The sequence below is a fragment of the Aplidium turbinatum genome, chromosome 13, assembly GCF_918807975.1.
Source record: "Aplidium turbinatum chromosome 13, kaAplTurb1.1, whole genome shotgun sequence".
NCBI classification, from domain to species: domain Eukaryota; kingdom Metazoa; phylum Chordata; class Ascidiacea; order Aplousobranchia; family Polyclinidae; genus Aplidium; species Aplidium turbinatum.
The window spans coordinates 10,834,911-10,850,611 of record NC_137484.1 but is presented as its reverse complement, the minus strand read 5'-3'; the positions used below and the strand labels follow the sequence as shown (position 1 = coordinate 10,850,611).

The following is a 15,701-nucleotide window of genomic DNA, read 5'->3' as shown; positions in this document are numbered from 1 at the left end:
ATTTGTTATGAACTGAATCATTCCTTTCTGTGTTTTGGTTGGTCAAGCTATTTTCCAGGTCACAAACGAATTCATCAGCAACAAAGTTTTTCATATTCCTTATTTTTTGTGTGTACTTTTCTTGTTTTGGTTTTATAGAGTTTATCACAACTACAATCGGAAAGTGATCAGAAACATCATGTATAAGAACATGGCATTGAATTTTATTAGTTTGGTCATTGCTGTAGGCTATAGGCCTACATGATCGATTAAAGTTGAACTTGTGGAAGTTACACGGGTTGGGGATTGTACTAATTGATTGCAGCCTAAAGAGAGAAATGCATCACAGTAATTTTTTACAGCAGAATTTTTTGTCTTGGCTAGAATATCAATATTGAAATCACCACATATGTAATATTCCTTTTTGAAATTGTTTAACGAATCAATGCACTCACAGAATTTGTTTTGAAACTCAATTAGCTTATTTTGGGGATGCCTGTATACTACACCAACTGTGCATTGTCTACTGTTTGATAAAGTAATATCCACCCAGAGATCTTCACATTCCTGTAAGTTTAATCTTAAATTATTAACTTGATTATACTTTGTTGAACTGCTTACGTATAGCCCGACACCGCCTGCTTGTATTTTAGCATCAGTTCGTTTGTTATTAAAGTGGACAAAATTATAGCCTTGCAAACTAACAAATTGCAATCGATTTTCATTCAGCCAGGTTTCTGACACAGCAAATAAGGTCCGGTGCTTCTTGCATTTCGACATATAGTGATTCTAATTTTTCAAAGTTGCCAACTAGGCTTCTCATGTTTACATGTAAAATCGATAGCTGGTTCCTATTAATATTGTTAGTCAAAGAAAAGGAGTTTTTTGAATACAAATTTTTACAATCCGCAGACATTGCAACAAACAAAGTATGACCAACAGATGAATACACAACCAATAACGCAGGACACGAAAGGTTACAAAATGACTTTGCAACAAAACAAATAAAAAGAAAAATCACCTACACCTGCATTTATAACTTGTAGTCAGGATAATCAAAGAAATAGAATCCACTTTTGTGTAACGAAATAGGACGGCGACCAATAAGCGTCGAAAAAGAACAAAGAACAGGTCTGGTTTAAGTGGTGTGAGCATGCGAGAAATACTTTGGAAAATAAACAAAACATTATTATTGAGTTATGAAATATTTAATTTAGCAAGGATTTTGAAGATTGACTAGGCACTGCAAGTAATAATTTAAATTTGAAACTAGGAACTAAATTAAATTACGATACTTATTTTAGTTGATGAAAGGTAACTCAGGGCAAAATTGCGTCAAGCAGTGATATAAAATCGAATGAATTGAGTTAAAATGATACCTGATTAAAAATATGCAGCTCAAAAAGAGAATTAAGCCTGGCGAGGATTACGTAGACGTAGCCTAATTTAGTCGGTTTATGATATCGATCAATGTCGGAATAGGTAAAGATTTCAAAAATATTATTATTACGTCACAAAGTATGAAACTTAGAAAAAAAAATATTCGGCAGTCTTGACCAGTTGACCTAGCTGGTTACTTCAAAATTGTGCAGAACTACAAATTAATAGAATAACAAACGAAACGAACGAGTTGCCGCAAACATTTCAAAATTTTTCTCGATCTTTTCAGGGAACGAAATGGATCGAAATTTGACTTTGTTACGATTTCAGGGTACTAAATCGGGGTACGAATTTTCCAGGGGACGAAATAGGTTGCATCCAGACTCAACATAGAGACAAAGCTTTATTTCCAAACAATGCCAAAGAAAGCATGATCTTTTCTTTTTGCTATGCCACCGGACAGCACCATTTTACAGTGATATTCATACCCAAATTTTTGTTGAACATGCTCTTAGAATGCCCCAAATTCAATATAATCTTTCAAAGTTTTCTGGGGGAGGCCCCCAAACCCCCTGCCGCTAGGTGTCGCCTTCGCCGATCACGCCGCCACTACCACAGCCCCCTTCCCTTTCAAAATACCTAGCTACGCTACTGAATTGCATCATTGTCATTGGGGCCCGCAAAGCATATTCCGCACAGACACCGAAATACCCTAAGACCGGCACTGGTAGAGTGGTATGACGTTACATGGCTGAACGCGACAAATAAGTACAAAAACAGTATGAATACCGGAATAGTCTACAACTTGACTGAATCCTTTAAACCTTTTCAGATAAAAATCTTTTTCACAATCTGTCTGAATACACCGACTTAATAAGGTAAGCGAAAAATAATTATGTAAAAAAACAAGTTTCGGGTTCGGGTAAACCCAGATTGGAAACACTAGGTCAAAGTTGATGTAGGAAAACCATACGCAGGGCTTCCAGTTTAGCGGTTTTTCAGCGAAATTAGGCTGCTGCAGTTTTGTTTTGGAGTTGTGAGAAAATTTAGAAGTCACAGTTTTTCTTCGTTACGGTGTGTTTCGTTCCATTTTCACCGAAACGTTTTCGATTTTGGCTACAGTTTGGGTGAATTTATTATATTTTTGCTTATTTCTTCACTTGTGAAGATTGGTTTATTTTTCAGTAGCAATTGGGCTGGAAATTAAAAAATATTTGGCAAGAGAGAGAAAGAGAGTAACCTTTTATTTCGTCTGTTGCGAGAATAGCATACGATACAATTATAAACAATGGGAATAAAATAGTAGCTACCATAACAATCTAGATTCCACAACAGACGGCACTTTAATAACTTTGCAACTTTGATAATAGGCTAGTTTTGAGCTACTAAGTTGTCTAAGTACCGGTAACCTACTGAGAATTTGAGAAACTTCTTTTAGAAAAAATTATGAATCTGTCATGTGGTGAAATAATTTTTTAATAAGATTTCTGAAATAAAATTAGCCTAATTCGGATCTGAGAAGTCCAGAAATTGCCGGATTGTAGCCCACACCTCTGCAAGATAATAACGAAAAGATTTGACATAGCCAGTATGAGTCGCTTCTACTTTTTTCTAGACCCTTGCTATGTTATGGCCAGTGCTGTGTTAAACCTTTTGTGGGCCCCGGGGCCAGAATAATTTTGGGCCCCCTATCGTCAAGCAGGCCTATAGTATTGTGTATATTTTTACTGCACCGATATGGAAATGTGGTTCACTTCAATAAACTTTCTCACCAGTTTAAATAACAACACAAATGTAAGTGAACACAAACACAGGTCTACCATTTCTTAACTACACCTTTGTTCAGAATGAAAGCCAAAAGTGTTAAAAATTTCTAATAAATAAACACTGGAAATAGAGTATGGTCACGACGCGTGAATACCACTGTACCGCGCGGAATTTTGACTGTTTGAACTTTGCGTCGCAGTACCGTGATAAAATCTGAGAATAAAACCAAAACTGAAGAAATTATTAATTTTCATTCAGATTTGGTCATCTGGTAACATTATTGTTTTTCACCATTTTTATGGTTTATCTGGCAACACTACTTGTTCAGTCAACCATTGTAAAAACATTGTGATTGTAAAGTTTAATTTGTAAACAAAAGCAGTGTCAAGAGTTTTGAGAATCAGGTGTAATTATTTTTATTTAACATTATTTCATTCCAAGGCAAAGCTTTCATTATTTTATGCAGGCATTCAAGTTAATTAATGTTTTTAGGGTATGGTAGCCTAGGTTAGTGGCAAGAATACACAGGTCACTTGTGATAAGAATGATTTTTGTTTTGGATCAAAGCAATTTCAGTAGGCCACCATACAACATGTGATATGCCAGGTCTATAAGGTATTTGAAGATAAGAGCAATTTCATGTGCATATGTTTTAAAAAAAGTAAACATAGAAGGTTTCTGCTAAAAGTACCCACAGCATTCAATAAAAGGCAACTCAGATGAGCTATCAAAGGTAGATACTAAGTGCTGCAAGTTACTCAATCTCCTAAATAGGCCTTAAATTTTTTCCAAAATTTGCTTTCATTTAATAAATTCTCTTGCATTTGCTCTGCACTTGTGCAAGTGCAGTCTTATTTTTTGTGGTGCAGGAGCACTGTACGGGGAGACATGTGCAGTGCGGCAGCGGACAGATTTTCCTGCTCGCGACATCACTCGTCAAAGATATTTAAAATTACGGTATTGTAAATGTTAAAAATAAAATGATAATTAAACTATCAGAAATGTTATTTTGCCAACACCTCACAATTTTTAAAAACAAAACACTTTTATTGATAAAAATAAATTGAATTATAAGCTATATGTGAATTGTAAATTCACAAAGGGCCCAACTCCACTTTTTTCATTTCACTTTTTGTGCTTTCTGATTTCTTTCGATGAAAACAAATTGAATATGCGAATTCACAAAGAGGCCTCCAGTTTTTTTTCATTTCACTATTTGTGCTTTCCAATGTCTTCTAAATGATACTTTTAAAAAAATGGCTAAATGTTTCAAACATATCAGTAAACACATAAAAAAAAACCTATCAATATTTCTTTTGATTTTGAAATGGGCCCAACTACAGCAATTACACTTCAATTTCTCCATTGTTTCTGCACAGAATCTTCACCAAGTGAACTTTTTACGTATGATGCTTCTAATCAGTATGCTTAAGCATGTAATCATAATCGAAGTTTTACCACAAAAGTAAATAACCAAAATAATTAAAACGGGTGTGCAAAAACACTTTGTGGCAATTGGGCCCTTCTTGGATTCATATATTCAATTGCAACCCACCTGTTATATGTTAAATACACTTCTGCAGATCATGATACTAGCTTTATCGCATTTTAACTTTCTTTTAAGATAGTAATGGTGTTTTTAGAGATGTTTCAGTGTAGTAAAGGGGCCAAATTTGAGATGTTTTAGTATAATTAGACCTAAATCGTCCTAATTGACAAGTAGCCTACACGCAGTAAACTTTAGCAACTAAAAAAAAACTTTACTGAAGCGCGAAAGTCTATTATTTGTGGGCCCCCTGAGATGGTGGGCCCGGGGGCCGGGCCCCCCTTGGCCCCCCCCTTAACACAGCACTGGTTATGGCAAGTGGGCTACTATTGTATTGTTGATTATTAGTGGTCAGAAATCTAAAACTGAGCTGTGTAGGCCTATATTCAAGGACCAAGGTGGCTGGTTGTAAAAAAAAACATAATTGTAATAAAAGGTCTAGAAATACCATAGGCTATGAAGTAGGTATATACAAATCAACTTAAACTAAGTTTTCGGTTTTTAATTTAAAGTATAGCCTCACAGTAAGTAGTTATAACTTCAGTGTAAATGGGTAAAACCTTGGGTTATAGGCTATTTATAGTTTTAGTAGTTAGGCTGTGGACGTAACATTATTTTTTTTGGCAGAAAAATAGGCTACCACATTTATCACTATCCTACGTGCAGCCTATTGCTTTGAGCAAGACAAGCTGCATATTATCAAAACTTTTCAAATTAGTAATTGAAAAGCCTACTAACTTATGGGCAGTGCAAACTGTCATTTCGCAACAATAGTTACTGATGGGGCAGACCTAGTCCTGAAGCATACCCTATACATAGGCCTTGGAACTTAGAGGCCGATTTAATGTCGATTTGAACTCTAAGTTAAATTTACTTTATATCCTTTTGAAATAATAGTTTTGAGAATCTAAATTGCCAAAGTGTGATCACTGACACAGAATCACGAAAAGATGACAATTTTTCCTTATTTCCAGTGTTGCCAGACGCTCTGGGATTTCAGAAAAATCTAGTTAAATATTTGTCACAGAGAATAGACTTTCTATATGCAAACATGGAGTGAAATGCAGAAATAGACAAAGTTCATAATACGACAATTTTGTAAACGTAAGCAGCTGCCGAGGTCAAAACAAGTGTATATTTTCGAAAATTTAGCAAGGTCGTAAACAATAGAAGTATTTTCGTGTTATTTGAACGAAGAAATTCAGGTTAAGTAATAATAATTAACAGACTGCTATATTTTGTAATGTTTGGGATTCCTTCCTGATGCAAGGATTAAAGTTAAACTACTTTTGAGAAAGGTTTTTAATGAACAGTTGAAAAACATCTGGCAACACTGATGATTACGCTGGCTGTTGGTAGCCGTTTGAATAACAATAAAAAATTCTGTCACGGCACAGCCACTGAACAGGGCTGCCATAGCCAAATTTTAAAAAATGCCAAATGTACCTCAAAAACTGAAAAATCATAAAGAAAATGCCAAATCTTATTTCAAGCGAGTCGATCAACAAAAAAGTGTCATTGTCAGATAATGTTGTTGAATGTTTTATTTTCTAATGCAAAAAAAAATCATAGGCTACAGCCTATGTAGGAGCAATCTACCTGGTATGTAATACGCAAGGCTGAGCATCATACTCATTACAAAACAGCGAGCATTGTGTTTTGTTAACCATACTGGTGTTTCCAACTGTTAAATAAGTAAATAAATTTGTAATTAAAAATGAAATTAAAAGTTGATAAAACTGTAACCAAAAAAAGCAGTCTAGGTTCACTTTCAGTGATTCCATTTGCGCAGCCATCAAATACGAAATAAAAGCGTAGGTTTTGTAAGAATTGAAATTATTTTCACAACACAATAATTACAAAAAATAAAAATGATGTTTGATTCGGAATCAACACGTCCATTCTATAACAGCAAAATGAGCCGAGCCACACAAAAAACATTGAGTGGCTAAAACGGGGCCCTAAGTAGTCCAAGCTACGACCAAACCATAAGGAATAAACGAAAATCTTGTACGAAAAAGAATATTAGGCTACGCGTAGATGCATAACAAAATAATAACACGTTAACTTCAGTTTTTTAACTTAACTATATTACAGTAAAAATGTCGGGGGGTCTCTTGCTCTGGAGCCCCGGTGCCTTGCACCTGCGGTAGTTACAGCCCTAGCCGGGTCTCATGCATTAAAAAGGGGCAATAGATAATGACGATGGAACTTTTGTGAAATTGTCGACTTTTCTTCTCGAACAATTGTCCGGGAAATGGTCGCATTGGTTCAGTAGCCTACGAACTGTTTTTTTTCGGTCATTAACCAATTTTTTAGCAAAATGTTCGAAAAAAATGTGGTCATACTGTATAGTCAATTGACTGATCCGTATAGGTGAAACAGGCTGTTTAGGATTCAGATAGTAATAAAATAACTATATTTGATTTAATTCGCTCTGCTTTTTTGCTTAGCATTGAGCACTTTTTGTAGTATTAATAGTTTTCATTGTTTTAGTCAATTGACTACTTGTCTTATATGACCAAAAATGACTAAAAATGATCAAGAGAAATAAAATTGACCGAATTTTTTCAAGTCATTTCGCACAAATGAATTGAAATTATTTCTGTTTAAGAAATGTACTCACACGGAGACTTTTATTCAGCTTATTTTAGAAATTTTATATGTCTTGATGGAGTTGGGATCGGATGGATGTTCCCTTCTTGACACTTCCGTTATCCATCGTAAAATCTGCCTCCCATCCCATTCCTTGGCTAGAACAATTCATTGTGACGTGATACTTTGCCACTTGTTTCGAAAAAATATTACCATGTCCTGCCGCTTCTATGTAAAGTAACAAATTATCCGCGAGTTGTTAGGCATTTTGTTAAATCTTACTTGTAGTGATGGGCAATATAGAATTTCGAATAGTTACAATCCGAATATCTAATTATTCGAATTGAAATTACATTTCTAATGGAATTTTCCAAACCGAAATGAAGCTATCCCCTTTTCCGACTACCAAAATTGTTTATCGATTTTTCGCCGATCAATTACATTCGGCTCAGCGATAGCTATTCGCTCTAGCGAATATCCTCAGAAAGATCCTTCTCGATTGAGTGTGGGATTAGCAGCACCAAAACTGCGATTGCGGCTCACTGGCGAGCAGTTAGAAGCTTTAAACATTCTTCACTGCAACAAAGACTTGCTCTCCTAGGCAGTTACTGTTGTTTTCCGTTTCGTTGCCACTTTTCCATTATGTGTCTTCAATAAAACCAGAATAAAAACGAAGCTTTTTGACATTTTCTGAAATTAAACAAATTTATTCTAGAATAGATATTCGAAATTCTAAATTAGAAAAATTATTCTAGAATAATTATAGAATAGCTAATTATTTTTATTTGCCCATCCCTACTTACTTGTATGTAATAATAACGTTATTGTTGGACTCATAGCCGTACGAGCCAGGGGGGCAGGGGGGGCAGCTGCCCCCCTGTTGTTTCAAAACGTCACAAATTCGGGCAAAATCTTGCAATTATTAGGGCAAAAATTGTCATATGAAAAGCTTCAAAATTGCATGAATTAAGAAAAACTACAAATTAATATCTTTTACCAATCAAACTAAGTATGGTACAGCCTCTTATTTGCACAAGAAATGTGCCGCAAAATTTTCATTTGGCGCACCCGTATTGATGTATTGTATAGTGATCAAACTGTAGTACGAAATGCATTTAACCAACTGCATCATGCCAATTTGAGCAGCCACCAAAATATGTCTCTAATACTTTTGTGAATCTGCCCAAATCACAACACAAAATTTGCTATACAGTATAGCTAATTTTATTAATTTTCACAAATGCATCGTGTTGATTTGGGCAGCTGAAAACATGACATTATCTGATTAGTCTGTTTATGCAACTGCCCAAATTAGCGTGAGGCAGTTTCCCCAAAATGAACAAATTCATTAATTTTTCCCATTTACATAACTGTATCGCTTTGATTTGGGCAACAAAAAAATATGAAATCTATTTGATCATAGTCTATTTATAAAACTGCCCAAATTGGCATGATGCAGTTGCCTCGGCATCAAGATTTACAAAGTCTTTAATTTTTTTCATAGGCGTAATATCCATAAATGCATCATCTTGATTTGGGCAACTACAAAATATGAATTTATATTAATCTTGTGAATACTTTTATAAAACAATTCGGGTGGAGAGGTTACAGTACTTTTTCAAACAATGCACAAGCAAGGTATATTCAAAGATGAATTCAGTTGTTCTATCTTGATTACTTGGGTAAGAAATTCTAGCTAGCTGGTGATCTTGTTATGTTAGTTTTTCACTGTTATCATGCACTGCATACATTCTATTTGGGCAATTTCTATAAAAGCATGCAGATTTGGGCAAATTTACGTTCTGCCCCCCCAAAATGATTTGGTCTCGTACGGCTTTGTTGGTTACCTAATTTATATAATGATAACGTAATGTTAACGTTACGTATAGTGATAACGCTTGTTACTTAATCTAATGATAACGTACTTGTTTGTTATGATAACGTTAAATGTACTTAACAAATGCTCTTGTATTTTTGTAGCATATAGATGATGAAATTACAAAATGACAGACACTTGCAACTGGAACAGGGTATTTCAATTGTGTCTTATCGGCGTCGCATTTGTGCTCCAAATTTCCAGCATTGTTGTATTGGGAGTTTTAAATTTAAGAAGTAAGTCTAGTTACCGTATGTTAACAATAATTTTAGTTGGTTTATCTTTTATCGGTCTACAACTACCAAAGCTTTTTAGTAATGTCAGGCTGCGTTTTCTAATTTATGATTCTCGTTGCAATCTTTGGAAGTGATTTCATCACATTACTTTCCTGATGTTCGTTGTGTCTTTTCATCGCTTTTTTTTCTATTTCGGCATCAATAGAACTTACAAGCGTCTACTTTGGATTAGGATCACAGCTTATTTGCAAAAAGCAATAGACTATGGTTCCTAGAGGGGGATGACAATTGCCCGGTTCTTATAGCCAAGTTGCTAAACCATTTCGTTCTTGCTCGGTGATGAACCCGATATTAAGTTGGAAGATCGTGACGACGTGAAATGACTGTACTTAGCTGTGCGGTGCGGCTGAGTTTTGAAAGAAGCGAATTCCCTACAATTTTCTAAACTTTCAGGTCGAGGATGCAGTTTGACAATCCGTTTTGCATACTAAACATAAAGCACAGTAAAGAAGAGGTAGTTGCCTTTACATGGTCCCCCCTGTAAATAATATAAAAATGCAAAACGGATTGTCAAACTGCATCCTCGACCTGAAAGTTTAGCAAATTGTAGGGAATTCGCTTCTTTCAAACCTCAGCCGCACCGCACAGCTATGTGGGGTCTGCTACTATTCGGTGAGTCCGATTCGGTGAGTTCCTAACCTCTAACCCCTATCCCTAACGCCTAACCCTTAACCTTAAAACGGCAATGATAATTAGGCTACGGTACCCGATAATTAAAAAAAAAATTTTTTAAAATCACTGAATAGGGATCGGACTCACCAAATCGGACTCACCGAAACGGGCCATTCCGCTACAGACTATACACGTAAAATGTATTATTTTGACTAATCAAAAAGAGTTATTTCAATCAATTGCCTTGTTAAGGCTTAAAAACCGCCTGCTCACTGGTATTGGACGCTTTAGTACAGATATGTTGCGTTGGAACCTGACAGATGGTGCTGCCTGTGAGAGCTGTGAGATGCAGAAGGCAGGCCTATATATTATTCAAGAACTGCTGATATTGATTCAAGGGCTGCTGGCTGTATCACAGATTACCCTATGGAATAGGCAATCTAGTTTCCTTTGATGATGATACCAAGCAGTGACTAACCAATAGGTGTCCTCATATTTAACGACAATTAGGAGAGAAGAAATTTGGTCAACAACGCCAATGACAAAGCAACGATGTCATAACGTTATTTGTCCACCATTTGACAAAAAGCAAACCTTAATGTAAATTTTTTTAGGCGCCAGTGACGAATCATCTATAGTCAAATACTTTGACCAAGTGTCACCTACTCTGAGTACATTCCTGGTTTTATGGCCTGCAGTGGTCCTATGGAACTTGGCGGCAATTGTTTACATTGTTGTTTCTGTGTTTCTTGATCAACATAAAAGCCCAGTCAATGTCGAACCAACTTTGGTTCCAGCAGTAAGTGTCTTATTCAAAAAACTAACTAAAATTATGAAAGAGATATCCCTGACTTCTATGTGTTAATTAATGATGATAAAATAATTAAGGATAAAAAAATTTTTAAGAAAGCTTTTCTGATGGGCTACTAGTCTATAAGCCTAGCTCCAGCAAACTGCATTTAAAGCAGTTGATTATTATGATTCGTACCAATAAACAGGCTATACACTATACAGTATTACTAATATCGTCAACACCAGCGTGTTATTGTGTTTTCATATAACTCACATTTGAAGCCACCAGCAGGGTTGGTGTGATTGCAGTGGTAGGTTACCATAGTCGATTACAATTACTTGCTTTTTCTGCGATTACAATTAGGCTGCTTGAAATTATGCATCACTAGCATGTACCCAGTAAAAAATCTTGAAAAAAGATTAGTGTACATCATTGTTTCCGAAGAATCAGAAGTTTTACAGTTAGCTAGCAGTGGTGGGCAGTAGCGCGCTACTTTTGTAGCAGCGCTACTTTTTTGGTAAAAGTAGCGGTAGTGGCTTGGGTAGTAGCGGTAGTGTTTTTTTTTCAAAGTAGCGGAAGAGGCGCTACTTTTTTTCAGTCGCACTTTCGCTACCCGCTGCTTTTTAATTTAAAGTGAAAAAACAATACTCGTTTGTTTGGCAACAATAACGTGGTCAAGCAGCTATATGATCGGATTGGTTGCAAAGTTTCGGTTTTTTGGGAATCTTGTCACAGCTCCGAGGATGAATTTTTTGGTGTGTTTGCGCCATCCCGTGAAACGTCGGTGCAGAAGGAAACAGCAATTGTGGAAGCCTTTTTTTCGGACTGGAGCAAGTCTTTGAGCTTTTCGAATACCGAGTTACAGTAAAACATCTGTTCAATATTCATTACATACTACACCCCCATTCCTTCCAGTGCTGCGACGGAGAGACTTTTCTCTGTTGGAAAAGATGTGCTTAAGCCTAAGCGGGCAGGACTTAGTGACTCTCATTGTGAAATGCTCTTGTTTTTGAAAAATGCGTAACAACAAACTTCCCTTAGAATGTGTTTTCTATAACGACGTTACAATGACAGTGTAAACAAATGATAACTTTCGTTTTCAAGGTCATTTTTGCGTCACTAGAGACTTGAAGAATGTTTTCTAGTGTCATGTTAGACAAAAGTAGCGGTAGCGCGCGCTACTTTGTTCCGAGTAGCGGTAGCAGGTAGCGCGCTACTTTTGTAAATTGGTAGCGGGTAGTGGTAGCGGGCGCTATTTTGGTCCAAGTAGCGGTAGCGGGTAGCGCGCTACTTTAAAAGTAGCGGGTGCCCTCCTCTGTTAGCTAGAATGGACAATCCAAAACTGGTTCCAAAAAAGCAATATTGGAATTGGTGGTCTGTAAGATTACCTTCCATAAAATCATGATTCACTTTAACCTTTTTTTAGCAGTATTTGTGGCCCAATAATTAACGTTTATTTCAGATTTACACTTTTAATTTGACAATATTCATGAAAAGTTTATTCAATTCTAGAATTCTATAGAAGTTTATAATGAAAAAAGTTGGTTTATAATTGAAGTTAAACTGAAAACCATTTTTTGTAATGTCGGAAGGATGTTAATACTGTAATTTGCGCTTTGACGACGTTTTGAGTAGCCTTTGTTCCAATGAAGTAAAGTGGGTACGGTTTTTGAATAGAGGGAGACTTCAAACACATGACACACTTGTCTATTTTTGTATGTAAAATTTTTTTGGGCATCTGCAATGACTTCTTTTACTATTTTTTACAAAAATTTGCAACACAATGCGCAGAAACTTTTGTCTGTGTTTTTTTTTATGACTTTTACGTGCAATTCGAAAATCCTCCCAAGGTATCTCACCTTCCATACAATATACACGGCTCACTTCATCTTATTACTCTATTAACACTGGAGTAGGTCAATTTATTTGGTATCTAGGTAAGCAATGCTTTCACTTCGAAATGGTACATTTTTACTTAGTTATTGAAAGCACATGGCCAAATTAAGTACCGTATAGTATTATTGTAGTAAGAGCTGATTGTAAAAGTGGAAAAATAGTGATTCTAAAAGCTGTTGTAGTTGCTGTCGATTGAGAAGTTGCTGTCACAATTAGCGTGTATCTGTTCGACCTCTACGGAGTCATTGCTATTTGAAATTTGATTTGTTTATCTGTTGGAAGTGCTGAACCATTCTTAGTCCTTGAAGGATTTCTATCTGTAATCCCTATAAATAGAACTCGTCGATAATTTAGTTGACTGTTTAACGTTTGATATTCAATTAAACCACGTCATCAATCTATCCAAGGTCTCTAAGGGATAGAGAGAATTGAGAAACCCAACTAAAAGTAATATCTGATTAGTATTTTGGGTTATACTTGTATATTGATGCCTTCCAGGGCAGCACATAATAGCGTGGCGGGCGCATGCGGCCCGCCGGTCGCTAGTTTGTGACCCCTGATCTAGTTAAAAGTCATAAGTAAGTAATTTCAAAAGTAAATTCGAGGTTTTAAACTTGCGTCACGTGCACTGAGGTAACAATAACATCAAGTTTGTTGTTTTTTCTTTACAGCAATTTCTCATTTTTTATATTTCCGGCTATGGATTTGTCATTGGAGCTCAATTTTGTATGCATGTTCAAGCGTTGAAACTGACTGTTGTCTTCGTAATAGCATCAACAATTTTTATTTGCATTGCTGTTGCCATTTCACATAAGCGCGTTTTTGACAATATCACTTTCTTGGAACACGAAGAAACTAGAAGTAAGCTTAGGTTTTTCATGGGTGTTATGATTTATATTGTGTATCGCATAATAATAAAAAAACAACTTATCAGCTTAATTATATTTTTTTGTTAAATTGTCGGCGCAAAGCGCCACATACGATAATTAAGTCAGTCTGTGGCCTACATTGGCCTCTTTAGTGGATAAACTTGAAAAACGAGAAAAGTACAAATTGATCCCTAGCGTTTGAACAAAGCTCATCATATTAAAGTACAATACAGTATAAGTCAATTAGAATGAGAAGATATTTTGCTGCACAATAAACATAGGCTATGTTTGACTGCATAATATTTGAACTAAACAACTGCATTCAAGCATTATGAACTAACCAAACACAGAACAAATTTTAACACTGTGTCGAGAAAAAAAGTAGCCTGAACTACATTTGAAAAGTTTATGTTTTTTTTTGTCTGTTGAATTTATAAAACTTTTGCAGCGCTTCTCGTGGCAGTTCGAATATTTATACATAACGGCCTTGTCTTGTTTGCTACACTTTTGGTTTATCATTGTTTTCGCCACCTTACTGTCTTTGCCATTTATGAAGACAGAGGCTGGAAAACAAGTGCTACTTTACGAGGTTAGTGTAGGTCTTTGCTATGAACACAATTGACCTACATTTTTGGTTTCATGAGAAATGATAACAATCTAAAGTATTAACGATCTAGAGTCAATATGATTTTTCACGTTATCTAAAATAGGTGGTTGGTAAAGCATCGTTTTCTTGGTTAACGACAAGATGGTTTAGTTTAAAATGCTTCGACTTTTTAAAAATCTAGGCTATTCGGCCTAACCTAGCGGAAACCAGCGACATGAAACATTAATTGACAACCTGATTTTTTTCCACCTAAAATTATTCGGTTATACTCTTGTAAATAAAAGTAGGTCAGCTCTAATCTTCGGCGCCCATAACTAAAATATTTTGCATTGCAGGGGGTGCTTCTGTACAAGATGTTTCATCGACGGTTCTTTCCGTACTTTTTGCTTGTGTAGTTGTGTGGTTCATTTTGGAGAACTTTGTTATTGAGAAATATTTTCGATACACCTTTACGGTTTTTCCTGGCCTGATTGTTCTTTTATGTGGATTAATTGCGAAGCTCTATTATCTCAAGTCTTATGGGAATCTTATTTTGATATCAGCTCTTTTGGGATTTTGCTCATTCGCTTTTATGTTTCGTATTCTTGCTTTTGTTTATAAAAAAAAAACTAGTCGTGTGGCAGCACAGATGCAAGAACTACTGGCTGTATCTGCCCCAGCTTTCAGGAGGAATTCGCCATCTCGCTCTCTGAGAGCGCCCATAAAATCAGCTCCCATAACGTTGCAATATCTGTACCAATGACTTTGAGTTTTCAAAGCCATCCTGTTGAAAATTTTGCTTACTTCTAGTAAACTGAAGGTTGTTGTTAAACTAGTTCCAGTCAAGAGTTTAAGATCTCACAAAATAGTCTCCTTCTTATACTTTATCAATTGTGAAATTTATTATTGAAGTAGTTATATTTGAAGTTTGAAATCTTCCAATTTTTAAACATATATTCAACTATTCAAAAGAGCTATACTGGTAGTAGACTAAACTGCTTGTCTGTTATGACTTTTTGAGAATAAAAATATTGTCTTGGCTTGTAAGTAGCAATGTTGCAAGTCGTTCATTACCTTCAGGTTGCGTGCAATTTTCTTTTGTTGAGGTCTGCTGGAGAAGTTACAAGAGCCTCGATATCGTGATATGTTGATCAACGTCATATGATGGATATGAAAAGAAAAACCGGTGTCGTCATATGAGATGTTTGAGCAGTCCCTATGAGGTTCTTAGAATATTGTAGTACGTTTGAATTGCTATAATAAACTACATGAAGCAATAAGTGTGTGTGTAGCATAATAACAAAATCTGTGTAGCTCAACACTTTATAGACTATAATGAAAATATGCGGAAAAGCAGCGGCTTTAGCAAGGGCTCTATCCACTTTTAGAATTCGGGGAGGGGGGTAATTTTTGGACAGAGAGCTAAAATGGTCATAGTCATTTCAGCAACAAATTTCAACTCGTTTTAGTCATTGCAACCACTCCAATGAGTAGGGGGTGATCACC

The 15,701-nt window shown here is 35.8% G+C and overlaps 1 protein-coding gene across 3 annotated transcripts; it reads left to right on the top strand.

Moving 5' to 3' along the window:
- The first annotated feature begins 3,526 nt into the window (after positions 1 to 3,526).
- LOC145782503 (uncharacterized) lies at positions 3,527 to 15,464 on the top strand. Of its 3 annotated transcripts, none has more exons than XM_082594302.1 (6): positions 3,527 to 3,741; positions 9,248 to 9,379; positions 10,666 to 10,850; positions 13,412 to 13,601; positions 14,058 to 14,198; positions 14,552 to 15,464. In XM_082594302.1, exons 2-6 carry the CDS (start codon positions 9,271 to 9,273, stop codon positions 14,956 to 14,958), a joined length of 1,032 nt encoding a protein of 343 aa, XP_082450428.1. In that variant the 5' UTR covers positions 3,527 to 3,741; positions 9,248 to 9,270; the 3' UTR covers positions 14,959 to 15,464. The 3 variants fall into 3 exon arrangements, with proteins under 3 accessions (XP_082450428.1, XP_082450429.1, XP_082450427.1); XM_082594303.1 differs by lacking the exon at positions 3,527 to 3,741 and adding an exon at positions 7,411 to 7,504; XM_082594301.1 differs by lacking the exon at positions 3,527 to 3,741 and adding an exon at positions 8,692 to 8,949.
- Positions 15,465 to 15,701: the final 237 nt, after the last annotated feature.

Excerpts from the sequence above, each read along its gene's own strand:
- LOC145782503 (XM_082594302.1), top strand. The coding sequence starts at position 9,271 with ATGACAGACACTTGCAACTGGAACAGGGTATTTCAATTGTGTCTTATC. Across the intron at positions 10,851-13,411 it reads AACCAACTTTGGTTCCAGCA|CAATTTCTCATTTTTTATAT; the intron begins GTAAGTGTCTTA and ends TTTTCTTTACAG. Across the intron at positions 14,199-14,551 it reads AACAAGTGCTACTTTACGAG|GGGGTGCTTCTGTACAAGAT; the intron begins GTTAGTGTAGGT and ends TTTGCATTGCAG.